At 37.9% G+C, this 26,371-nt stretch overlaps 1 protein-coding gene and 1 long non-coding RNA gene across 3 annotated transcripts in view; one reads left to right on the forward strand and one right to left on the reverse strand.

The window, feature by feature from the left end:
• Positions 1–736: 736 nt before the first annotated feature.
• The window catches only part of LOC109087387 (septin-9-like), an 84,268-nt gene continuing 58,633 nt past the window's right edge, over positions 737–26,371 (forward strand). The window contains exons 1-2 of one of the 2 annotated variants that reach the window (XM_042719991.1): positions 737–1,002; positions 13,406–13,483. In XM_042719991.1, coding sequence (XP_042575925.1) covers positions 978–1,002; positions 13,406–13,483 — 103 coding nt within the window. In that variant the 5' untranslated portion in view covers positions 737–977. Of the gene's footprint in view, positions 1,003–13,405; positions 13,484–20,592; positions 20,739–26,371 lie in introns of those variants that run through there. The other variant, XM_042719993.1, reaches the window with a different exon arrangement.
• Positions 10,401–26,371, reverse strand: part of LOC122136504 — a 28,353-nt gene continuing 12,382 nt past the window's right edge. The window contains exons 2-3 of the long non-coding RNA XR_006154181.1: positions 14,761–14,890; positions 10,401–13,659 (exon numbers count right to left, since the gene is read on the reverse strand). This is a non-coding gene — a long non-coding RNA (uncharacterized LOC122136504). The remainder of the gene's footprint in view (positions 13,660–14,760; positions 14,891–26,371) is intronic.

Raw genomic sequence — 26,371 nt, forward strand, 5'->3', positions numbered from 1 at the left:
TCCTGTCTACATTGTGTATTATATTGTATCTGTTAATGTCATGCAGTTGTCATCATTTCAAAAAAGTATTTTCTGGAAAATAACAAATCAAACATTTACTGTAACGTTTGCTTACAGTGACTGGAAACATGTAACCAGTGAAAGGTTTTGGTTTTAAGAGCATAGGAAATAAGTTCTGGTGTGAAGTGTTTTGCAGTTTTTCTCAGTTGTTTAAAAAAACATTAACCAAATTCTCAAACCAAATTTCCAAACCATTTTTCAAAACCTTAAACACAATTTTACAGCAAGTGCTCTTGTTAAGCGCTATAAAAACCCACAGCAGCATTACAACTTGACTGGTTCTCGTGAGAAAAACAGTATATATAGGCTATGGGAAGTTTCTCAATGTTTCTAGTCGCCTCATGGGTTGTTACTCAGAAAGATTGATTGAAAACTCTAATGAAGTCCTTCAAACAAACAAACAAAAAAAAATAACATTGTTTTTACATTTTAAAAATGTATACAATTAATTAATATTTGCTGGCCTGGAACTATTTTGATATTTGTATATTAGATTAGGGAAAAAACAAATGTGGATCTTTAACTCCTAATGTAAAATATAAAATGTCCTTTTACAGTCTTACTAATAACGCCAAAAATGACAATTCATGTCCATGTTATTTGTCTACTACTATTCCAGTTCGAGCGTCAAACCTTCAGGTGTGTAGTCTTGCCTCTCTCCGTGAGGCGGAGTTATCCACAGGTGTGGGTCTGCGTGGGTGGACAGGTAAAGCTGAAGGTGTATGGGAGTTTAGTTCTAACCGATTTAGGTGGTTTAGCATAAGGACGATTTAAATGCATACATTTTGATCGTGGTACATGTGCTTTGCGGAGAGCCGGGCAGAAATTCTGAGCAGCGGTCGATCATTTCAGATGTTGCAATCTCAGATACGGACCTAATAGGCTAAAGTCGAAATTCTTCGGATAAAAAGGACCACATGAACATGAAGAAAACGTATTCCGGTGAGTAGCCTTCAGGACCACCGAAAGTTTCATATCAACAACTGACGTGAAAATTGTTCGTAAAGTAGCAGTAAACTTGGATCATATCAGTATGCAAAAGTGAAACCATACTTGAAAATTTATTTTGCGCTGTGATATCATCTTTTAATATTTTAAACAGGCAACTTATACAGTATCGAGGCTATGCATATTATTGGGGGGGGGGGGGGGGGGGGGGGTATAAGCAATCAAATATAGGCCTAGTAACGTAGGCCTGATTAACCGAGTGATAAAGACTTTACAAAATTTCAAATGGCCTAACTTGCCTAAGTTGAGAATCTGCTATAGTTTAGCTTGTGTGCTCTGCATTTTCCCTCAGAGTGAGTCAGACAAGCTTCTGCAGATAAATATGTCCAGTGCTTTCTGAGAAACCTTTAGGGTCTTGCACAATTATTTAACTAATGGATTCTTTTCTTAAGAATGTTATAAGTTTAGCACTTTCAGGGTGATCAACTATTCTGTATAAAACTATATAAGTTTTTTTGTGTGCAGTTTGTCGTCCCGTGTGAGCCAAATGGGAGTAAAGTCTTTATTTTTTATAAGTCTTTATTCTTTATATATATATGGATGATCATATATATATATATATTATTATATATATATATATATATATATATATATATAGAACAACCCAAACTGACCCCAATGGTGCGCAAGCATCATGCTGTTGTGGTTACTTCCTCTGGCAAACGGTGTTTGTTACGGCTGTCAAAATGGCTGAAAAACTAAATTCGAATTTTGTACTTAAATATTATGAAAAATTAGAGCATCATGCTGTTTTGGTTGGTTATTTTGTGTTGCTAAAAATAACATTATTTTGTGTATTTGGTGTAATGCAGTGTGTTTTTGTGGTTTAAGGTACAATTAAATATTATAAACTTATTTTCCACATAATGTACATTACTGTTTATCCTCTATGACTTGTCTTTCTGAAACGTGTCGATTTTTAGAAAGCTCATCACTCTGAAAAGCGAGGTGTATGCTGATTGGCCAGCTCTCCAGTGCATTGTGATTTGCCAAATACTTCAAGTGTGTGACGGAAATGTTACGCCCCTCACCATACTGTAATGCCGTCTCCCAGCACAACTAGACAAAACCATTAAAACCCATTACAAACGAGGCATTTGTTGCATCCATTGGGGACAATTACTGATTATAATGACTTATACTGTCTTTTTACGCTTTGCGTTGCATAATGCGCCACGTAAACATAAAACCATGTCTGCATCTGTGATCACAGAAACATAAAACAACAAGCGCTACTCTACACTGCTCAAAACTTGCGTTTGACTCATCAGTGGCAAATTATTTAAATATGTAAACATACTTACAGACTGTGAGTAAGAACAGCCGGCATTGCAGTCTACTCTCCCGGGTTCAGGAAACAGTCCTCCATAAAATGCGTTGCACACATCTGAATATCTGGGTCGAACTGTTCTGGAACAGTGTTGTAAATACAACTTAACCACTGATTTCTAGTTGTGTCCTCTTTTGGAAGGCCAAACAAAGTAGTTTCACTTTCACAACGAAACACAGCATCACACACGCTGGGCTTGAGTGAGTGGAGGCCGGCTCGAGTGAGCGGAGGGTGGCTTGAGCGAGCGACAGTGGGTGGGACTCCGCTTCGTCCACTGTGAAAGGTGATCCACAGTGCCTAGTTGATGCGTTGGGTTTGAGTGGTTGGAGGCCGGCTCTCTAGGCATGACCAGGTGGATATCATCCTCTTTTTCCACAGTGCCTAGTTGATGCATTTTTGGAAGGCCAAACAAATTAGTTTCGTTTTCACAACAAAACAAACAGCATCTCCACAACATGGCGTCAGCGGCAACAGTGAGAATGAAAGTTTGGGTGGCGTTATGCAAATCTTCCCACATAGTGATGTAGATATGTGGGGGCGTGTTAGAACGAGCCTTTTTAAGAGGGTGTGGTTGACTCTTGACTTTTATAAAGAATATCTCATTGGATTTGAGACTTTAGCCTTTGCAACTTTACAGATCTTCTTCATGAACCAAGAGCTTGTAACACTCCAAAGAGAAAGAAAAAATTAAAATTGCATCATATGACCCCTTTAAAATGCATTATGGCTTCTCTCCTGAGGCCATAAGAGGGCGCATTGAGCAAAATATTACTAATGCACGTTTATTCAAAGCATAAGAAAACATGACCATCTGTGAAAAAAGTGCATAATGTTTAAAATAATGTTTAAACCAATTATTATTAATTAAGTTGCTTAAACAACTATAAGCATCATGTATGTATGCATAGTTTAATACAAAGGGCGGAAAGCCTATTTTTTTTTCAAATTATTGTTGATTTGGTTTGTTGAAAAAATATAACATAACGTCTCAAGATATGTTTTTGAAAAGTTGAACTTGCATAAATTTCACATGGCTTTCTAAAAATGAGGCTCTCTTGTGCGAGACGCGAGTGCAACGTGATAGATGTCCTCAAAAATGCGCAAAATATGTTTTCTGTGTAAACGGCTTGGTTTCCGTTTTGACATAAACAACATCTTCTCTGCATTGATGTTCTCTTTTTCCACAATATTTAGAATGAACAAGCCAGCTCCGCATTTTGTGGTTTCAACTGGATAGGCTCACAAAAACATTCAAATGCAATGACACTTACATCGTCATCACATCTCGTGTGCCACTGATAAGGCAGCCTCCTTAACGCACGTTTTTGCATTCAAATGTTGATTTTTATTTAAAATCTGACGAATATTCAAAATTCATTATATATATATATATATATATATATATATATATATTATATTTATATTTATATATATTTTTTTGACAGCCCTAGTGTTTTTTAGCATCTTTTTGTTTTTTTTTTTTTTTGACAGCCCTCCCTAGTGTTTGTTTGTATGTTTTTTTGGTGTATTTTTTTAATTTAAAATATGACCCCCCACCCCTCCCCAGTTGAAAAAAGAAAGCATAAGACCCCCATCTTGGAGGGTTGACTTACACCAAAGTTCCTTTAAGACAAGTCATGTCATTTGGTGGCCATCTTTGAAATACCTCTCTGGCATCCAAGTGCAACTCCTATCTCTCTGAATGGGAAAACATCAAGTTTCTATAGCAACCAGGACTTCTAACGGCAGCTGCTGTGATGCACTGACTTTACTGTATTGTAGAATTTTAAGTTTATATGGTAACCAGGACTTCTAACGGCAGCTGCTGTTATTGAGTGTTGCATTTTCCCCCATTAAAAACTATACGAGTGACACGTCTTGGGTATTATATAGTCCAACCAGGACTTCTAACGGCAGCTGCTGTGATGCACTGACTTTACTAATTTATATATTAGCATTGTAATAATTATAATAAGTTTTGTAATAATTACTTTTCTTAACTTGAATACAACTAATCAGAATGAGAGTGATGTTTAGTATTTTACTTTTGGGAAGTCACTTTTGGCGAGACCCTAGAAGAAAAAAAGACCCCGAAGAAAACTTTTGCGGTGATCGCAGCAAATCATTTGTGCATCTATTTTCACTGGACATCCTAGACTTTTAGACATCATGTAGTAGAGAACATTTATTTCTTGTCCCCACAACCATTTCCTCTTCGTTGTGCAACGGAGCCTGCGGCGCAACATAGAGCCCTTCCATTTAGAGCAGCCGCATGTTTCTTCCCTATAATCTGGATCCATAAGCCGAACTCTGTGTACACAATGATTTGGCAGGAATGTAGTGTTTCCTCAGGCCTGCCAAAGTCATTGTCACAGCACACCCAACTCCTAGCACACACATGTTGGATCATGTAATCAGTCCTTTTTCTCTTTCCTTCCCTGGCAGCACATAGCGTATGTGATTTCATTCAGAGAATATACTTCAAGTACAACCTTGGCCTCCACTGCAAGAACAATGGTGCTTAAAGGGATAGTTCACCCAAAAATGTAAATTCTGTCATCATTTACTCAGCATCATGTCATTCCAAACCTGCATGACATTCTTCAAAATCCTATTATTTGTTTTGCAGAAGAAAGTCATACAGATCCAGAATGGCATGATTATGCTTTTCATTGAGTGAACTATCTCTTTAAAATCATAAGTTTCATTGATTTACGTATTTCAGAGAATTCACAACACTTTGAACTGCGTGTGCTTTATCGTGTAACACGCCCTGAGCACTTGAGGTAAATCAGTAACTCACAATGAGAAGCAATCAAACATCAGCACAACAAGACTCTGCTAGACATGTTCACGCATAGACGGCGTAAATCACACAGATCCTTTATTAATCATGACACACTGTCAGCTCTTTCTGCAACAGTTTAATGCTTGTATGAACTTCTGATTCCATGAGTCATTTTGTTCCTCCATTTTGTTTATTAGACACCGTTAATATGCTTATCTGTGAAAACCAAATTACTACATGTTGGATTGCATGCTGCACTGTCCATGTGGAATTCTGTAAGAATGAATGCCAAAAAATGTCTCCCATGTCTCATCTGGAAGTGAATCATTTTGAGCGGATGAATGAATCTTTTTGTTAATCCTTTATTTTGGATCCTTGCCCAACAGAGCTTACTGAGGCAATAGAGACTCTGCACTATAGCACATTTTTTTAATCAGTATCTAGCTCCATTTCCTTCACTGCCTCCCTCCCCTTTCCTGACCTGCCCTGTCATCACAGTCGAGCTGACAGGTGAGTCAGCGGCAACACAAATCTCCTGTGAAATTAACCCAGGCCGAGAGTGCTTTGAAATTCCTCTTTGCTCCAGAGGCATGTGGACTTGAAGGGCTGATCACAGTCATTTTCAGTACCATGTCACACATTTCACATGTGCTAAAATGTCTCCTTTGACAGCACTCGACTTGACACTGAAATTGACAGATAGTTTGGTCTTTTCCTGCCTCCTTCCAGTCTCCCTGCTTTTGTCTTCATCACTCAAGACTGTTAGTTTAGTGATTACCGAATGTGGACACAGGAATGTCATGGATTGATAATGGGCACTTCGCCTCACATGGTGTGTACGGCCAAGATTCAGGCGAGGAGTTAAAGATTATCTACTGGCACTATCACTTCTTGCTAAACTATGCTGCAAAAATAATAACTGTATTCAAACAAACTTTCCAAACTGTCATTGGTCAGTCAAGCATATAGCCCCGCCCCAAACTCACACCATTGGTTGAGTGGGTGTTGCTATGTCAGGCTTGTCGGAATGTTTTGATAGTGCCACAGATTTGGAGTGTTTACATTTTTCAGGGGAATCAACCTACACTTTTTTTACTTATACAGTAGTTGTTGGTTGGATAATCATTTTAACACAGATAAGCTGACACGTTTAAGCTTTAAAGATCAGATTAAACTTAACTGAAGACACTAAGACTCTGTCTTTACTCTGTGCTAAGCTGCAACTTTTTCTGTTCTTTATTGATGTGTCAGTTTTGATTAGAGTGGTAGTCTATAGAGGAAACAAAAGGCATGATTTTATTCTTTCTTTTTAATCTTTAATCTTTCATTTTCTTCTTCCATATAAGTTATGATTGTCAAACAATGTGTAATGTTTGAAACATGTAATCCCAATAATAGTGATTTAAAAATTAGAATAGAATAAAACATAATTCATATGCACAGTTAGCATTAGAAAGTACATTAGAATCTTATTATGTAAAAATGGATTTATTTATGTCTTATACCTGTATATATGAGTAATGCAACCTTTTTAAAGTATATTAGTTTAATTAAGCTTAATTTCTGCCTTCTCTGTTTAAGTGAAATCAATGTGGTACTACAGTTATAACTAGCAGTAATAAAATGTGTTTTATTTATTTAATTTTTATTAGTTTAATTTATATTTATTTATGTATTTTTATATATATATGTTATATGTATATAAAACAATAAACCAACTAAAAGAATCTGAATTTACTTGCTGATGAAGAAAATTGATTTGAAACGGGAAATAATTATATTACAAAATGACAGTTATTATGAGAACATAAATAAATAAAGACAGTTGTTGTAAAAAAAAAAAAAAAAAAAAAAAAAAAAAAGTGGTGGCCCACAGTGCATGTGATGCAACCTACATTTGAGCGTATGCATTTACCAATGTTGGCCTGTTCAGTCATGTCCAAATGTGCAGAGACCCCTCATATTTACACAGAAAACAACTCAAAATTTCTAACTATATCTGTAGTGCGTCAATCAAACAGAGGACATTTTCAGGCAGTTCATAACACAGAAATCCATTTTGTCAGCTTGTCAGTCACAGTCATGTATGAACTCACCCCAAAGGCAGTTTTTAGTTTAATATATACAGTGTTACATGATATAAACTGTATTACTGGTACTTTATGTCTGTCAATCAGCTTTTTACCATCATTGTGTGAATATTTCCTGTAACTTAGCCTGTGATGTGTTGCATGTCAACACCATTGTGCTTATCTTTAAACTTGCTGAATTGGGTTTCACAGGGCTCAACATAAAAAAAATGTTGTAATGTTATTTTGGTTCATGAATGTAAGTAAACAACAGATTACTATCTAAATCAGCTTACAGCCTGAGTTTATAATGCAAAATGAACTCAAAAAGGTGATGAAATACTGGACAAGGTTAGGTGGTCTATGTGGTAAACCAAAGCACTGAATGTTGCTCTGGGCTTGATTTATTTAGTCTGAACTGGCAATGCTGTGCTGGAAACAGTATGAGGGCACTGTTCCTCTAAATCGCTCCTCTGTTCCGCTCAGCCTAATTATATCTGTTAGATTTGAATTACCATCTCTATGTTTACATGACTGATTTTGTTATATTGGTGACGCATGCCCCTAACAAGTGTCTGGCTGCATTAGTTATATATGTTAATCTTTTAAAGACATGCCTGTTGATGTTTTATTGGTGCCAAAACATTCAACCACATAACATGTATTCCTCTGCAGGACGAGTGAACTGACTCTTTTCACCATAGAGTTTCAGGAAAGATTATCTGCCAGGGATTTGCCAGAAATCATGAATAAACCTGAATGGAAACAAATTAGTGCTTCGTCACCTGTGAATCGCAATAACTGTTATGCTTTAGGGACCAGCGCAGAGCTGGTTCATCGTTTCCTATGTTAGCTGCACACAGGAAATTCACATATTTAAAGCGTTTGTTTTTTCAGCTTCTTTATATCAGCAAAATCTCTGACCTATATATCTCAGTGATAAATTCAGAGGAAAACATTAGACAGTTGTGTCAAACCGCTTTAGTTGTGAAAACCATTGGTAACAAATGTTTTTTTTTTATGAAGTGATTCTTTGTATGTATTAAACTGTTCTGTGATCTAAGGGTTTAGTGACGAGTGTTGAGGTTTATGATGATGGGGGGAAATGTACAGGTTTTGTGTCTCTTGCTTGAAGAAGAATTGAACACATCTAAACCTTTTTATTTGCTTCCTAACCTTAATGATTAGAGAGTCGGACTTGTAACCTAAAGGTTGCGGGTTCGAGTCTCAGGTCCGGCAGGATTGTCAGTGGAGGGTGTGAATGACCAGCGCTCTCTTCAACCTTCAATACCACGACTTGGATGGGTTAAATGCAGAGCACAAATTCAGAGTATGGGACAGCATATTTGACCACACGTCACTTTACTTTCAGTTCACTGTTTATATCTGTTTTAAGAATAATGGTTCACAACCGTGCCATGTTTTGTTCTTAGTTCAGTATCAGAATGAGTATGCTTGAGATCCCATTTCATCTCTAAAAATCAAAAAACAAAGGATTAACATTTTTATACATTGTGACTGTAATGAGGGGTCAAAGGCGTGCGGATCCATTTGCAGCTTTAATAAAATAATAGCAGAGTCAAACAGGAAGTAATCAATCAACGGTGTCAGGAACAGAGACAATCCAGAAGAGCAAACAGTAACAGAGCGAGGGTTCAGGGCAGGTGGCAAACAGGGCACAGAGAGTATAATCCAATAATAAAGTCACAAGGGCAGGTGGCAGAGAATCACACAAGATACGCAAGAGATCAAACAGACAGGGAATAAATGCTCAGAAATGTTAGTCGTGGCAAAACAAGACTTCACAAGACTAAGAGTACGGATAACACCTGTGCCAGTAATCAATCCCAGGCATGGGGTGTATGGGAAATGAAGTCCATTAAGTCCATGAATGCTAGAATTCAGGGAAGGGTGCCCTCTGGTGGCAGTCGGAGAGAGCCACAGAGGCCTGATTTGTGACAGAGCCCCCTCCTTGCGAGCGGCTCCTGGAGCAAGGAGGTACACGACGCCGAGGCCTTCCACGGGAGCGAGAAGCTGGTTTGTGTGGGTGAGCTCTATGGAATTCAGCAGTGAGTGAAGGGTCCAGGATATCCTGAGCATTGACCAAAGATCTCTCCTCAGGACCATACCCCTTCCAGTCAATGAGGTATTGAAGTAACCTGCCCCGGCTTCGGGAGTCCAGGATTTCCTGCACCTGGTACGCCTCCTCGCCATCCACGATGATGGGAGGGGGACTCTCGTTCACGGCCTCCTCCTGGTTCGTCTCTCCTCTCGGAAAACCGGCAGGCTTAAGCAGAGAAACATGAAAAGTGGGTGAGATATGATAATTTGAGGGAAGAGCCAAACGTTAAGATACTGGTGTAAATTGTCTAATGATTTTGAATGGACACATGTACCTGGGACACAACTTCTTGCATGGGAGCCGAAGGTGAAGGTCTCTTGTAGAGAGCCAGACCCATTGTCCTGGAGTGTAAGCGGAACTTGACGTTCTGTGACAGTCGGCTTGTTCCTTGACCCTGCGGATGGCACACTGGAGTTGCACATGAGCAGTATTCCATGTTTCTTCACTTCTTTGTAGCCAGTCGTTTATGGCAGGGAGCTCTGAGGGTTCTCCGGACCAGGGAAACAGGGGTTGTTGGAAACGGAGTACACATTGAAAAGGCATGAGGCCGGTGGATAATTTGCAGAGAGAATTCTGCGCATACTCTGCCCACAGAAGAGAGTGGGCCACCAGAACTGGTTGAACATGAGTTGAATGGTGGCCGCAAGTCCTTGGTGACCTGCACTGGGGGAGTTATGGACCCACTGCATCACACGTTGACGAAGGCTAAGAGTGACATAGGTACAATCAGGAGAACATTCTGGCAGAGGGGGTTCACTGATCTGGGCCTCTGCAATTTCTGTCATGATATCCCATTGGATAGGGGCGAGAATGAGGTTAGAGGGGATTATGGGTTCATTGGATGGAAGGATCTGAGATGATTAGGAATTGCTGTGGAGAGCGTGAGTCATTATTATTCTTTTTTGAGGGAGGATGGTTTGTTTTTTTGTTGTTGAAAGTGGTGAATAGTGGGGATCTTGTTTGCTGTGGTTTGTTTAGTTGTTTAGCCGATCTGAGGTAATCGAGGTTGTGGTGATCCATAAGAACAACAAATGGGAGTTTGGCCCCCTCCAACCAGTGACGCCACTCCTTAAAGGCTGCTTTCATGGCTAGAAGTTTCCGATCTCCTACATCATAGCTCTGCTCAATAGAGTTGAGTTTCTGAGAATAGAAGGCACAGGGGAAGAGTTTGGGAGGATTTCCCTCACGCTAAGAGAGTATGGCTCTAATGCCTGTGTTGAATGCATCCACCTCCACGAAGAACTCTAATTCTGGGTCAGGATGGTGAAGAATGGGCGTGGAGGTGAAACGTTCCTTTAGCTGTTGGAATGTCATGGTGGCAGATGGTGACCAGAGTAAACGTTGTTTGTTTCCTCTTAGCATGGAGGTGAGATGTGCTGCAATGACGCTGAAGTCACAAATGAAACGTCTATAGAAATTTGCAAAGCCCAAGAATAAATCAAGATGTCATCAATATAGACTATGACCAATCGGTTCAGCATGTCACGGAAAACATTGTTAATGAAAGCTTGGAAGACTGAAGGACTGTTGACCAAGCCGAACGGCATAACGAGATATTCATAGTGCCCTGATGTTGTCGATAAAGCCATCTTCCACTCATCTCCCTTACGAATGTGAATCAGATTGTAGGAACTGCGTAGGTCGAGCTTGGTGAAATATTTAGCAGTGCAAAGTTTCTCTAGAGCTGCTGGGACTAGAGGTAGAGGGTAACGGAATTTGGCATATCATTGTGGTAATCAATGCATGGTCGGAGACCTCCATCTTTTTTCTTGACAAAGAAGCCAGCTGATGCAGGAGAGGTGGATGGTCTAATGAACCCCTTTGACAGCTCCTCCTCAATATATGCCTTCATAGCCTCAGATTCTGGTTGTGGTAGTGGGAAAACTCTGTCTCTAGATGGGCTTGATCCTGGAAGAATATTGATACCGCAGTCACGTAGTCAGTGAGGAGGAAGTTGTGAGGCCTTGGTCTTACTGAAAGCTTCAACGAGGTCATGGTATTCAGAGGGTAATCCTGGAACAGGTGAATTCTCTGTTATCTGGGCTGGTCGTGGAGAGGAGTGCGATAGGTTAGTGAGCAAACAGTTCTGTTGGCAGGAGTCAGACCATTGTTGAATCCATTTAGTTGTCCATGAAATTCTGGGGTTGTGTTTCTCTAGCCAAGGCAGACCAAGAATGATAGGATTCTGAGGAGATTCAATGCCGAACAGGCGGATGGTTTCGTTGTGAAGTATGCCAGTTCGGAGATGCGGATCCTTGGTGATGAACTTGACCTGTCCTGTGCCCAAAGGACGTCCATCCAAGGCTGCCACTGACACCCAGGATTCACATGGAATGAGAGGGAGATTATGAGTATTGGCAAACTTTGTCAATGAAATTTCCCGCAGCCCCCAAATCTATCAACGCTATGGTCTCCATACATTTTCCATTAAACATTAGAGCAATGGGAACTTCTAGACTGTTAATAGAATCAGGATTGGAACTCACCATAGAGGAGCTAGAGCGGCAGGACGAGTAGGACAGGAGGCTCACAGATGGCCGGATAGACCACAGTAGAGACAGAAGATTACGAATTCTTCTCTCTCTTTCTTCATTTGTGAAGCGAGTGAAACGAATCTGCATGGGTTCGGATTCGGAGGAAACTGTGACTGCTTGAGTATGCAAAGGAATGTAATGAGGGGCACGTCGTGCATGCATTAAATTATCATTGCGAATGGAGAGATCAATGAATTGTTTGAGAGTCTTCCCCTCATCACGGCAGGCGAGTTCTGACTGTAACAGAGGTGTGCAGATCCATTTGCAGCTTTAATAAAATAATAGCAGAGTCAAACAGGCAGTAATCAATCAATGGTGTCAGGAACAACAGAGACAACCCAGAAGAGCAAACAGTAACAGAGCGAGGGTTGGGGCAGGTGGCAAACAAGGCACAGATAGTCTAATCCAACAATAAAGTCACAAGGGCAGGTGGCAGAGAATCACAATAGGATGAACAGTCCAAGATAACACACGAAAGATCAAACAGACACGGAATAAATGCTCAGAAATGTTAGCCACGGCAAAACAAGACTTCGCGAAAAGTAAGAGTCCTGATGCAGTTTAAATAGGAAGGCTAAGGGGAAACATCTGTGCCAGTAATCAGTCCCAGGCACGGGGTGTATGGGAAATGAAGTCCATGAATGCTAGTACTCAGGGGAGGGTGCCCTCCGGTGGCGGAGGCCTGATTTGTGTCAGTGATATTATTTCCATGGGAATTAATCCAAGACCATAATGCATCATGACCTTTCACTTTGGATTTTTTTCCCAAGATAAATTCATTCAGGATAAATTAAAGGCATTATAACAAGTGGTATTATAATTTCAATTGACGATTACAGTTTTTGAGAATTAGGAGCTAAAAATTACTTAATTATCATTAAAATAGAATAGAAAATCTTACATTTTAATTTGGAAGTTTAATAATTTTATGAAAAATCATCTAAACACTCTTTTGTGAGTTGATGCCCATCTGTGGAAAGACATGCAGCTTGTTTGATCTTTGTTTTTTATGTGATCACATTTTTCAGTAGCATCTGTCAAGACATACAGCATGACCTACATCGCAGTCCGAACCTATGCAAACAGGGGACTTCTGTTTGGTCTTTTTAGTTTGACCTTTAGAGTCATCCCTGTATCTCACTATCGTGAGATTTAAACATTGTCACTTTGCAAAGCTCCAAACTGAATTACTTTTCTTGTATGTTGTCTGATACTTAAACACCTCCTGGTGATCTTAAAGGTTTTAATGGCAGCACAGATTTCAAAGGAAGCAGCGTTTGATCTGTCTCTGTGTTTGTGACCCATCTGACTTGATTTTACAAACACATGCGGCACATAACTGAGTGGGCCGAGCTTCATTTCTCTGATGTCTGTTTCCAACACATCTGCTCCATTTATTCTGGACACTGTGTCCTATACATCTTGCTCTATATCCTTACTCCTACAATCAGATTATTCTGAAAAGTGTTTCTGTTATGTCTTCTGTGTTGACAGGCATTGCGAGGTCCACCAGTGGTAGGCTGAGGAGGCCAGAGAGAGGAGAGGCAACAAGTCCTACTGGTACTGGTTCTGGTAAGTGTTCACATTCACACACAGTTTGCTGTAGCTCGTTATTGCGATACGCAGATCAGTGGTTGTCCAAAAAGCTGTGCATCCAATCAAACTGTACAGCATTTCGGTAGAAGCAGCCCAAAAAGTAGGTAGATGCCATCCTGGACAAGTTATGTGACAAGAAACCATGGATAATCCTATCCAAAAAAAAAAAAAAAACAAGAAAAAAAAATGGATTAGATTCAGCAAGGATTAACATGGTTTATGCTGTACACAGTTTATTTTGTGTGGTGAATTATTGGCAGATGAATTTTTTTTAATGTAAATATAATGTAAAAGACATTTGAAAACCATGTTGTTCATTTTATAAGTTAGTCATTTATAATAGTAAATATTTAAAAATGTTATTAACATGAATACTAATGCAACTATTATTATTTTTATTAATAACAAAAACACCAATAATAATAATAATTTGTATTTATTTTTATTTCTATTAGGGCACATAAAACATAAGTATGCATTGCTAAAAGCATTCGCTGCATCAGGCATTTGGCTCTGAATAATGATTGACATCGCTTGTACACAATGTCAGTGCTGTTTATGGAATGCTTGAAGATACACATACAGTTAATGGAAAAAAGGAATGGAATGTGCATTTAGTTTCACATTAATAATCCTGTTTCTTGCTAAAACTATGAAATATACATGAAATTAAATAAATAAATAAATTTTTTTTTTTTTTTTTTGGTTGTTTAGTAGCTATTCTGAAGACAATAATAAAAAAGACAAAACAGATCTATAGATCTTAATAAAATTTTTGTACATATCTTATCTTAAAAAGTGATCCCTGAAAAGTTCTTGCATCATTGTGTATGACTGTTGAAAGTTAAATCAACAAAAAAGTCATATTAACAACATTAAGTTGTTTTCAAACAACCAATGAATGTCCAATGAAATACAGACATATTGAACCAGTAGAGAACATGTCATACTAGTTAATAATAAATAGATCCAAATGTGTGTTTTTGTAAAGAGTAATTGAGTTTTTAAATGTGTGTGCATGTGTCTTGGGGGATAATGGTTACAGCAGCTGTCTATTCGGGTTGTTTTATGTGCAAGAAGGTTAAATATATCTAGAGAGAGAGAAAAACCACAAAGAGCAGCACAGTTGTTGTGCATCTGTTGGTGAATTTTTGGAAGCGTTCTCTCTCGCAGTGGACAAAGCAAATGACGTCTGATGTTTACATTTATGGAAGTGTGTCTTTGCACATATGTGGTTGAATGAGCATTCACACCTTGCATGTGTGTGTGATGATATCTCACCACTGAAGCATCCTCTCGCAGCGGGAAGTGCAGTCTGCTTTTGCACTGTCAGCACGTCTGCATATGGCGGCTGGTTGAAGATCCAGAGATCTGCTTGACAAACTTCACAAACAAAGCATACACATAAACACATGTTCACAAATGACGCACACAGGAGAAAGAATGCTAATTAAAGCAAATATTTGTTTGTGTGCTGTCCAGGCGGCCTTACATTTAAAACCCCAGTTTTACTCTTACATAAAACAGAAAACTGTTTTCCTCACACTATGTGTGTGTGTGTGTGTGGTTACAGGAATGTGCATGTGCATGTATGTTTTGGTGTGTTCATGTGTCAACCATCAGACAACATAAAAAATAACCTTTTAGAGAAGAGGCATAAACATAACTGTAAAAAATATACTTACTTAAAAAAATCTAATTAAATAATTGCATGTTAAAGTTCCTAATTACGAATGTGTGATATAGTAAGATTTGTTCTATTGCATAAAATATTGAAATTCACAGTATGTACTGTACTATATACTATAGATATAAACGAGTTACATTTACTACTTCTGTATATGAGACCCTGGACCACAAAACCAGTCATAAGTAGCACAGGTGTATTTATAGCAATAGCCCAAAATACATTGTATGGGTCAAAATTATCGATATTTATTTTATTCCACAAATCATTACCATGTAAAGATCATGTTCCATGAAGATATTTTGTAAATTTCCTACCGTAAATATATCAAAACTTAATTTTTTATTTGATTTGATTGATTTTTAATATGCATTGCTAAGAACTTCATTTGGACAACTTTAAAGACAATTTTCTCAATATTTAGATTTTTTTTTTTCACCCTAAGATTCCAGATTTTAAAAGAGTTCTATCTCGGCCAAATATTGTCCTATCCTAACAAACCATACATCAATGGAAATCGTATTTCAAAAAATGACCCTTATAACTGGTTTTGTGGTCCAGTGTCACATATATTATTTATTATATATTTAAATTTATAATAAATTTAAACACATTCTACATGACCATATTCTACATCCTTAATCCTACCCAATACCTAAACTTAACAACTACCTAAATAACTATGAATAAGCAACAAATTAGGAATTTATTGAGGCAAAAGTCATAGTAAATGGTTTGTTATTAGTGCGAATTGGACCTTAAAGTGTGACGATGATGATATATATACAGTCCACTAGAATATTTATTTTTGCATAGCAAATTTGGCCTTGGAAGAAATTTGTGATGGTTCGATTATAAGTTTCTCTGACAAACTGTTAACTCTTAAATGGCCTCAGGCATGTGGCATCATTTATGGTTTTAAGAATATGTATCATTTGTATTGACTTTTGGTCACTGACTTGCTGTAGAAAATGTCAACATGTTCTGTCTTTGTTATCCACTAAACAAATATGACATGTTGTTGGTTAGAAAGTACATCCTGGCGTCTGTTAGTCAAAACAGAGTTCAAATGACTGCTTAAAACAAGAGATATTCAGCTAAAGTGTGTGTGTGTAAGATGCCAGAAGTCCTTGAAGCTGTATTTAAAAGCACAATGTGTTAAATATCTTTGACTGCTCCAGTGTTATGCTAAGAGCTACACTCTGTGACCATCTATCTATCTATCTATCTATCTATCTATCTATCTATATATCTATCTTTCTATCTATCTATCTATCATAATAATTATTGTTATTATTATTATTTTATACCATATATTTTTTATACTATAGAGGGGCCATTTGTGCTTTTAGGGGGCATAATTTTAACTTCTGAAGTATTATTAATTCAGTTATTTTTCACTGTCATATATCACTGCAGTCTCTAGAAGTAATCTATAACAATTTCAGCCAAAATGAATGTTTCATCATGTAACATTTATTTGACAAATAATTTTGTATTGTAGTGTTTGGTGATTTATGATTTATTTGTTTTTTAATTTTGTGTTGTTAGTGTGGGGGGCTTAATGCACTCATCATTTTTGAAGGGGAGACGGAATGTAGGGACGTATGACACACAGCAGCCACAATACGACTGTATAACTGATATAGGCTTATGTCCCTACTGAAAAAAATGAAAGAAAAAAAAACATCATAGAAAATGGTAATGGTTTCCACTACAAATAACCATTACAAACATTACAAACCAATAACTTTTACATTTATTTATTTATGCATTTAGCAGATGCTTTTATTCAAAGCGACTTGCAGTGCATTCAGGCTGTACATTTTTTTTTTACCAGTATGTGTGTTTCCTGGGAGTTAAACCCACGACCTTTTGCGCTGCCAAACCAATGCTCTACCACTGAGCCAACCATTTAACCATTAAAACCTTTAAAAATTGGTTTTATGTAGTGTGTTTTGGGACATATTCCATTAGTATTTATTGGTTTTAATAATCCACCAACAGAAGGCAACCAATTACCAGTAGAGACCAACAGGGTCCATTACAGTTTCCAGAAAAACCAATAGGTTTTAAGTCCTATTATAACCAGTAAATCCATTACAAATTTTCTAATGGTGTCTATTGTTTTTTTTTCAGCAGGGTTTATTATTTTATTTTATTTATTCAAAATATTCCCAAAATATATCAAGAAATATCTTGATTCTCAAATATGTGTAAGTAAATGCAATTTGCACCTTTATAGATTATGTTAGTTTATCTATAATGGGCGATGGGCAAAGTAGCCTAATAGTGTAATCTATTAACTTTGCATAAAAATCCGTCTTTTTACAAGATATGGGTGTAACCATGAAATATTTTTTAATACTACTGACTTTGTATTTCATGTGAATTTAATAAAAACATTGTAAGTTACTAATTAACCTGTTACACTTTCATTGTACAAAAAGAAGGCAAAGAACGTTTACATTATCAACAAACATTTTCATTTCAGTCCCGCGAGTTCAAGCACTCTCAAAAACTCCCATAAATCTTTTTTTTTAAGCTGTTTACACTGTGCAATTAATATTACTTACATTCGTACATCTTCATTTTGTTGTTTCTGATGAGAATTAGCAAGAGAATTCAGACAGCCAGCGCACGCAGTGACAAAACAGCGTGTTTCAGCGATGACTCATCTGAATGCCTCTGATTGGTCCTTGCATTCATGAACTCAACAGAATTGTATGTGATTAGTTATAATGCGCAATGCCTTAAAAACGCGTGTCTCTGGCTCTGTGCCAGCCAGTGAACGCAGATTTGAATTTAGCAGCTTGTGATGTTTTTCTTATATATAGTTTAAAGTACAACCTGCGCATTTCACCCAAAATTGTTCGGTGTGATATGATTCCAAATTCAGGGGGGCCATGGGGGGGGGGGATCAGATCAAGCTTGTTAATCTGGCCACCCCCTAAAAACCCTGCCTCACAAATATATATATTTATTCATATATAGATATCTTTCATATATATATGTGTGTATATGTGTATGTGTTGTGTGTTGTGTGTGTGTGTGTGTGTGTGTGATTTAATCACAGCCACCACCTGCTGTTTCATACTAGTCAGTGCTGAATTTTACTAACATTTGGGCTTGGCAAGTGTCCATTTTGGAATTGTTCAAGGCCATTTCACAATTCATGTGGGTCACACTCAGGCCCTTAGCCAGCTATGTGGTCATTGAGGTCAGGACCTTGGTAAATTTTTCATGGTCTAAAATAAAATTTGTTCTCTAAATCACTAATCTGCTGTTTAAAGCTCCTCATATGAGTGTCTGCAAGTATTATTAAGTTTAGACAGTTTGCAAGAATGTTTAGCGCCCATGGTATGAAAATGATCGCTGCGAGATGCTGGCGGAGTGAACGAGGATTGAGAGAACAGAGAACTGTGAGTGAGATCCAGTGTTTGCCAGATAGACACATAGACACATTTAGGTAGATCGGGGGTGCATTCCCTTCAGAAACAAATGTAATCCACTGGCTGCGAGATGACTGCTATGTTCATGCTATTACATCCTACATCCAACAACAAAACACCTCAGTCGTTTAGGAGACGTTCTTGTCTACATCTGCTCCGTCGGTGAAACAATGGTGGACTGATGACAGCTCACTCAGGGCAGGTCTAAGGTAAGACTCCAGTCCAGTCTGTGCTGAAACGCTACTGTCAATCAAACTATCGTGGGAGGGGCCTGTCTGTGTGATGTCACAAAGACAGGCATCTGAGATCGGCTCGATTTGAGAAAGGGGTAAAGATTTTAGTAGATTTAAAAAAAAAAAAATCACTGGGTGGAACTTTATTATTACAGGGTGATTGTACGGTGTACACACACTGGCAACACACATTTCAGTTCAAACAACTTGTAAAAGTGCATGTACTGTAGCATCTGATGACCCCTTTAACCCCACCCCAGACCTGACTTATTTTCAAACCATAGCTACAGACAGAAATCTGTATGACTACAGAAAACTCCATAAAAATATGGCCAGCAAATGTACTGTGTTAATACTAAATAATTCTCTGTATTGATTTTGTACAGGTGCTTTAGCCATTCTTTAAATTCTGCATTTTACTTCATTGAATTGTAGTGTTTTAGGATCGAAGGAAATGTCCTTAAATTTACCAGAAAATGTACTGATAATTTTCTGCCAGGAGATTATCCTTTTTCCCTATGAATTCTTCCCATCCCTGACTATTTTTTAACTATTACTTTCAATTATTTACTGATCAAGCCTAGTAATCACTTTAGACCACATTTCTGAGGATTTTAAACAGCATTGTTGATCTGTAAGCTCTTCTGAATGAATATGCTACTACCTGTAGCTACAGAAAGACTGTGACTCAACCTCCCTTTGAGGTCTATGAAATGTCATGTGTTTGGGAATTTAAGGCTGTGAGTCTGGCAGTGAGTGTGGATATATGAACTCTCTCATAGAGGCAGTATTGTTCCTGTGTTAAGAGGCCTGAGGAGAGAATGCTTTACAAATCACTACTTATCACTACTAGCACAAGATATCTGTATATTGACATTTAGTGATCAATTTTATTGAAATTGCTTTATTTTCTGTATTATATACATCAGTATGGATATTACTGATAAATAGCTCATTTAACTTGAGCTCAATATATATAACATTTCTATACATTTCTGAGTCTGGAGTGTCTGATCTGGGCCGACGTACTTCTTAACACATATTTAGGCTTGTCTCCCAGCTGTCTGCTTGCCAGACGACCCTGCAACCCCCCAGAAGAAAAAGGCAAAGGTCAGTCCCACTTCCTGAACAAAGATCATTCTGAATTCAAGTGCTTTCAGAGAGGGGTCTGCATTTGCTCTTGTTGAGCAACACAAAGGAAAACTCAGGAATCTTTGTTGTGTGTCTTGGCCATACTTGAAATTAGGAGCGGCAAGCGGCGTATGAAAATGTTTGTCTACGGTCTGAGTCAGTGTTCAGATGTTTGTTTTCGATCACAGGGGTGTGGTGTCAGTCACGTCTATCTCCTTGGCCCTTTCTCTCGTGAATCACAAGAGCCCTGAAGAAAATCAGAGGGCAGTCCAGGATTCCTCAAGTTGCCGAGAGGAGATATTTTGGGAATAAACGCTCATATCACATGGCCTTGGGTTTCCATCTTGCACACAATGCTGCCTCAGTGTCAGAGGACGGAGAGAGAGAGCCTTCGAGACAGACAGACACAAAAGAGAGGACAATAAAAGCAAAAGAGCAAGAACACTCCATATGATCAGCACATGGGCATGCCGTAATTCTGCATCCGCTCATTATTACGGCACACGGAAGACATTAAATCAAGAAGATTGGGGCAGGGTTAAAGAGAGAGGAGGAGAGAGAGAGGGAGGGAAAAGTCAAAGGAGAGTGAGGGAAAGCAAACAAGGAGGAGAAAGTGTTGGTGCGCTGGGAAAGAAAGAGGAAGTCCAACAAAAAAGGTTGGAAGAGAGACAGGCTACATGTGGCAGAGGAGGGTGTGCGCTTAGCCATGGAGGGGGACAAAATCGCAGGTAAGAGACCGACACACCACCATCGGGACGCTTTTTAAAGAGATTCTCCCATGCTGGAGTCTATTTTCCGCTCTTTTAACTTGCTCTGTAAGATTTTGTTTTCACTTTAGCTGGGATCTGTGACTTGTGTCGGATGCAAAAACTTGTGTCTTCACACGTTTTGTGGTTTAAATTTAATTCATTTAGCTTCTTTTATGATTTTTCCACCAGACAGAGCATTTACACTGTACTACTTTTGTCCCTGGTGGCGTTGGTGCTGCAGAGCAGCGTTTGTAAGATTTTCCGTTGGCAGGGCTGGATTTTCCATAGGCTTTGACTGAAAGAGGGAACCCGCTCATCAGGCTTTGACAACAGCCAATAAATAGAGCTGTGTGTGTGGAAGAAATGCTCTGTATCAGTGCTGTGGTGTGCTCTGCACTGTCAGCACACAGGCTTTTTGTAAATGTGTCAGGGACTCTGAGAGCTTCTAGGCCAGAAAATAACAGCGCTGTGCTTCAGCTGTGCAGAAAAAAAGTGAATGCAGTATATAATACGAGCCTTTATCCTTTATCTGAGTTGACACACCTGGTGCCCTGACAGAGAACCAGTTCCAGGATAAATACATGAGGAATGACCCTTATGATCTCCATGATCTCACAGCACAAGGTCCCAGATCACTTCTGAGATAGTTAGCCATCATTCCAGGTGGGTCTAAAATGGATTTAGCAGGAACCAGGGAAGAGAAACAAAACTTATTAGAAATCAGGTGTTTGAATGTTAAATGTGGTTCTAGCACTCATATATATTGTATGTTTGAAGATAATGTATAATGTATGAAATGCATCAAAAATAAACTCTAAATTTATTAGCAGACACTTTTATCAAAAGTGATATAAATACAGGAACTAGGCCAATACCACATAGCCAACAATATTCATAGTGCATAATGGCAGGTTTATTATAAAGAAAAACGCTAAAGCAGAGGTGAAATACAAAGATGATAATTGTGTGTAAGTGCCTTTGTTTAAGGTTGTGGAGTGGTTAAGTGCCTGTAGAAGAGGCGTGTCTTCAACCGCTTTTTAAAAAAAGTTGTTAGGCTGATCATTTGACCAGAGAGGAGCAGAGAGGGTGAAGGTTTTGGAAAGTGGCTTGCTGTGATGGAATTTTAAAATTTTAGAGACATGCAAATTTTAAGAATTCTTTTAGGTTTATAGGACGTTGGGTTAATGGATTTAATAGGTTGATTTATATTGTATTTGAGCAATGAAATATAGATTTAATTTTAAATTTAGATATAATTTTTGCTAACGAATGGGCCAAATTTCGAAGGATTAAACTCATTTTGAAGGATTCAATCACTTTACTCAAGCCTAAGCTATAAATTACTCAAATGAATTATGACTGAATCAGAACTTAATCATTTCATTTTTATCTAGTTGGGCTTTTTTTTGTTTTGCTTATTTGACTGCATTCAGAAACAATACTTAAGTACTGTAAATCTATATAATATTGTGATTAAAATGACTGCAACTATACATTTATCTGCGTACTGTATTATATTTTTATATTGTCAGGATATGGCTGTGTAGACGGATGGACAGAATGAGAGAGAGAGAGAGAGAGAGAGAGAGAGAGAGAGAGAGAGAGAGAGAGAGAGAGAGAGAGAGAGAGAGAGAGAGAGAGAGACTAGACTAGAGGAATGGAAAACAGGAAGTGGTGAATAAGAAAAACAATGCAAGAATGCACCTTAGTCTGGATAGATGCTTTTTGATTGAACAAAGGTGTGAGGGATAAAAGTGCAGTTTAATGGTTCTCACTGTCTTAGCGTCTTAAGGTCACATCAAATTTTCACAACCCAAGGTTTTGTCCACTGCAATTTTTGGGGACAACATGGATGAAAGACTGACGGAGGACATATTTCAAATTGTAGTAGGCCTATCATTTTCATTTGTGTCGAATGAAAAAACACATCTGCACTGACAACGATGTGTGATGACATAAATATTCAGGGCTAAATACAGCCGTCCAAGTAACCATAATGCATTGGTCACAGCATTTAACAATTCAATTCAAGTTTATTTGTCTTCTGAGGGGTTGGCATCATCTCTTCTCAGGTGTTCTGGATCCAGACTGGAGCTTGTGTAAATCCTAGTTTATGCTGTGGCAAAAACAGAGAAACAAATATAGACAAAACTAGCGTAGCTGCTGTTCCTAAAAAATAATAATGTGCATTTGATCAGATATATCTGCAGTACAAGATTATGAGATGCATTATTTGAATGCTTGGCTAAAGAGATGTGTCTTTAATCTAGATTTAAACAGAGAGAGTGTGTCTGAACCCCAAAAGTTATCAGGAAGGCTATTCCAGAGTTTGGGAGCCAAATCCGAAAAAGCTCTACCTCCTTTAGTGGACTTTGCTATCCTGGGTACTACCAAGGCCCCAAAGTTTTGTGACCTTAGGGAGCATGATGCATTGTAACATGATAGAAGACTAGTTAGGTATGCAGGAACTAAACCATGAAGGGCCTTGTAGGTAAGTAATAATATTTTGTAACTGATACGGAACTTAATAGGTAGCCAGTGCAGAGACTGTAAAATTGGGCTAATATGATCATATTTTCTTGACCTGGTAAGGACTCTAGCCGCTGCATTTTGGACTACCTGTAGCTTGTTTATTGAGGATGCAGGACAACCACCTAGCAGTGCATTACAATAGTCCAGTCTAGAGGTCATGAATGCATGAACTAGCTTTTCTGCATCAGGAACAGGTAACATGTTTCGTAGCTTGTTTCTAAGATGGAAGAATGCTGTTTTTGTAACATGGGAAATATGATTTTCAAAAGACAAGTTGCTGTCTAATATAACACCCAAATTTTTGACTGTAGATGAAGTAACAGTACATCCGTCTAATTGCAAATTGTAATCTACGAGATTCTGTGTAATGTTAATAAGTAATATCTCTGTCTTATCTGAATTTAATAGGAGAAAATTATTGGTTATCCAATCTTTTACATTTTTAATATACTCTGTTATCTTAGATAATTTAGAAGTTTCATCTGGTCTTGTTGAGATATATAGTTGAGTATCATCAGCGTAACATAGGAAACTAATCCCGTATTTTCTAATAATATTACCAAGGGGCAACATGTATATTGAAAATAGCAAAGGACCTAGGACAGATCCTTGTGGCACTCCATATTTTACTGGTGATGATTAAGATGACTCCTCATTTAAATAAACAAAGTGGTAGTGATCGGACAGGTAGGATCTAAACAATCTTAAAGCCTGCCCTTGAATACCTATATAGTTTTGTAATCGATCTATGAGTATGTCATGATCTACAGTGTTGAACGCAGCACTAAGATCAAGTAAAACTAGCAATGAGATGCACCCTTGGTCTGATGAAAGAAGCAAGTCATTTGTAATTTTAAAAAGTGCAGTTTCTGTGCTATGGTGGGGCCTGAAACCTGAAATTCTTCATAGAGATAATTTTTTGCAGGAAGGAGCACAAATACTGAGAACAATATCAGTAATACGCAGCATACACGATACAAGGAAATGGTCGGTTACAGCATCGCTTTGAGGTATGATATCTATATCAGTAAGATCAATTCCATGCGATATAATTAAATCTAGCATATGATTTAAACAATGAGTGGGCCCGGTCATGTTTTGCTTGCCCCCGAAAGAGTTTATTAGGTCAGAAAACGCAAATCCTAGTGCATCATTTGTATTATCAACGTGAATGTTAAAATCTCTGACAATTAGCTTTATCAACATTAACCAATAGGTCTGAAAGGGAAATCTGCAAATTCTTTTATGAAATCTGTATACGGCCCTGGCGGTCTATACACAGTAGCCAGAGCAAAAGATCTAAAAGTGTAACATTAAGCAGAAGTATTTCGAATGAGTTATACCTGTATCCTGTTTTCTGAGTAACATTGAGAATATCACTATATTTTGTTGCAACACTGCTGCCACGACCATGCTTATAACGGTAGCTTGGTGGAGTAGACTCATGCAGACCAATATAAGCATTTTAACAGCGAATGATTCCTTAAATACATGCACACACTTGTGTGACTTCCTCAAAAAGCAACAACATACTTTTACAACATTTTACTTGATTGTGCATCACTTAACAGAAAACAACAGACTGCATGTAACAGTTCACCTTTGTGGCTTCCTTTCCTTTGTATTTTGATCAAGAAAGATGATAGAAAACAAAAGCATTGAACACCATAAAGAATGACAGGGTTCACAGCCATTCATAAGACAAACAATAAAATATGATGATGACTGATCTTTTCAAGGGATGGTGTCAGGTCTAGTCTTGTCTAGAAACTGTACTCCTGCTGTATTTTGAGTCACTTAACATGTTCTTTGTTGGTCAACATTGTTCTTTTACTCTCCCCTTCCCCTTTTTCATAATTTCTCAAGTATTTGCAGGACTACTATAAACACTACTCAGTAATGACTCAAATGTGTCAGTGAATTATATTTTTTAAATCAGTTAATCAGAAAGAACCACCCAAACAGAAAACCGCCTGTGTTTAATGATTGCACTTGCACAACAATGTGTCTGCCACATACAAAATTAAGACTGAACCTGTGATTTTAATTACCCTCAAGATCTTTGTTCTTAATTTGCACTAAGAGACATATTTGAAGAGAAGAGACACATTTTTTTAAGAGAAAATTAAGTGTTTTTACACTGGCAGCAAATCTCTGTCCAATTTTGATGTATTTTTTATGTTTTAGTCGTAATTTGGACATGTAAGCACTTGCAAAGACATCTCTTATTTGTGAATGAACTCTGATTTTCAAAATAAAAGGGCCATTAGAAGATCTAAATGTCAGGGCATGAAAACTTAAGTTAGAGCATGATGACATCATATCCTGTTGACCATGTTCATTGGTTTAGTGTGTGGCATTACTGCACCTCTAGGGTAAACACCTCTCACGCATACAGTCAGGTGCTGACTAGGGGTGGCACAGTTCAACTTTTTCACAGTTCAGTTTGTTTCACGATTTTAGGGCCACGGCTTCAGTACAGTTCGGTATGTGCTATGTTTATGGAAAAACTATACTTTAAAAATAAAAAAAGAATATTCTATCTAACTACAAGCAACAGCACAAATAAATACAATAGAGTAAAGATACAAAAAATAAACAGTGATTTTCAGTAGTTTTTTTTTTTAGGTAGGTCTAATATTAGTTTTTAGGTACAGAAATTGAATAAAGTAATCAAATGTAAAACAGCATTGCATATTGGACTGTATAAATTAAAGATTATTCTTTATTAAAGTTACAAAAGCTTTTCAGTCAAGAGCAGTGAGTGTTTTCTTTGTTGTTCCTGTTCAATTAATATAAAGACTGTCACTTTAAGAGAATGCACTGAACCAGTGCACTAATACAGTAGGCCTACGTTCAGCCGGCTATGTCTGCTATAGGATATTACCAAGATGGGCATTTTGACATAATTTTTGTGTGAATTTGTCCATTTAAACACAATACTTCAGAGTGAGCTTAATATTTGTGTGCATTCTGAGGCGCGGGTTTGCGATTTCGCAGAATTGATATTTATAGCAAACCATATTACAGATACTTTGTCAGATTTAAGTTGAACCGCGGTCCCAGACCGTGCCGAACCG

Source organism: Cyprinus carpio, chromosome B3 (assembly GCF_018340385.1).
Source record: "Cyprinus carpio isolate SPL01 chromosome B3, ASM1834038v1, whole genome shotgun sequence".
In the NCBI taxonomy this organism is placed as follows: Eukaryota; Metazoa; Chordata; class Actinopteri; order Cypriniformes; family Cyprinidae; genus Cyprinus; species Cyprinus carpio.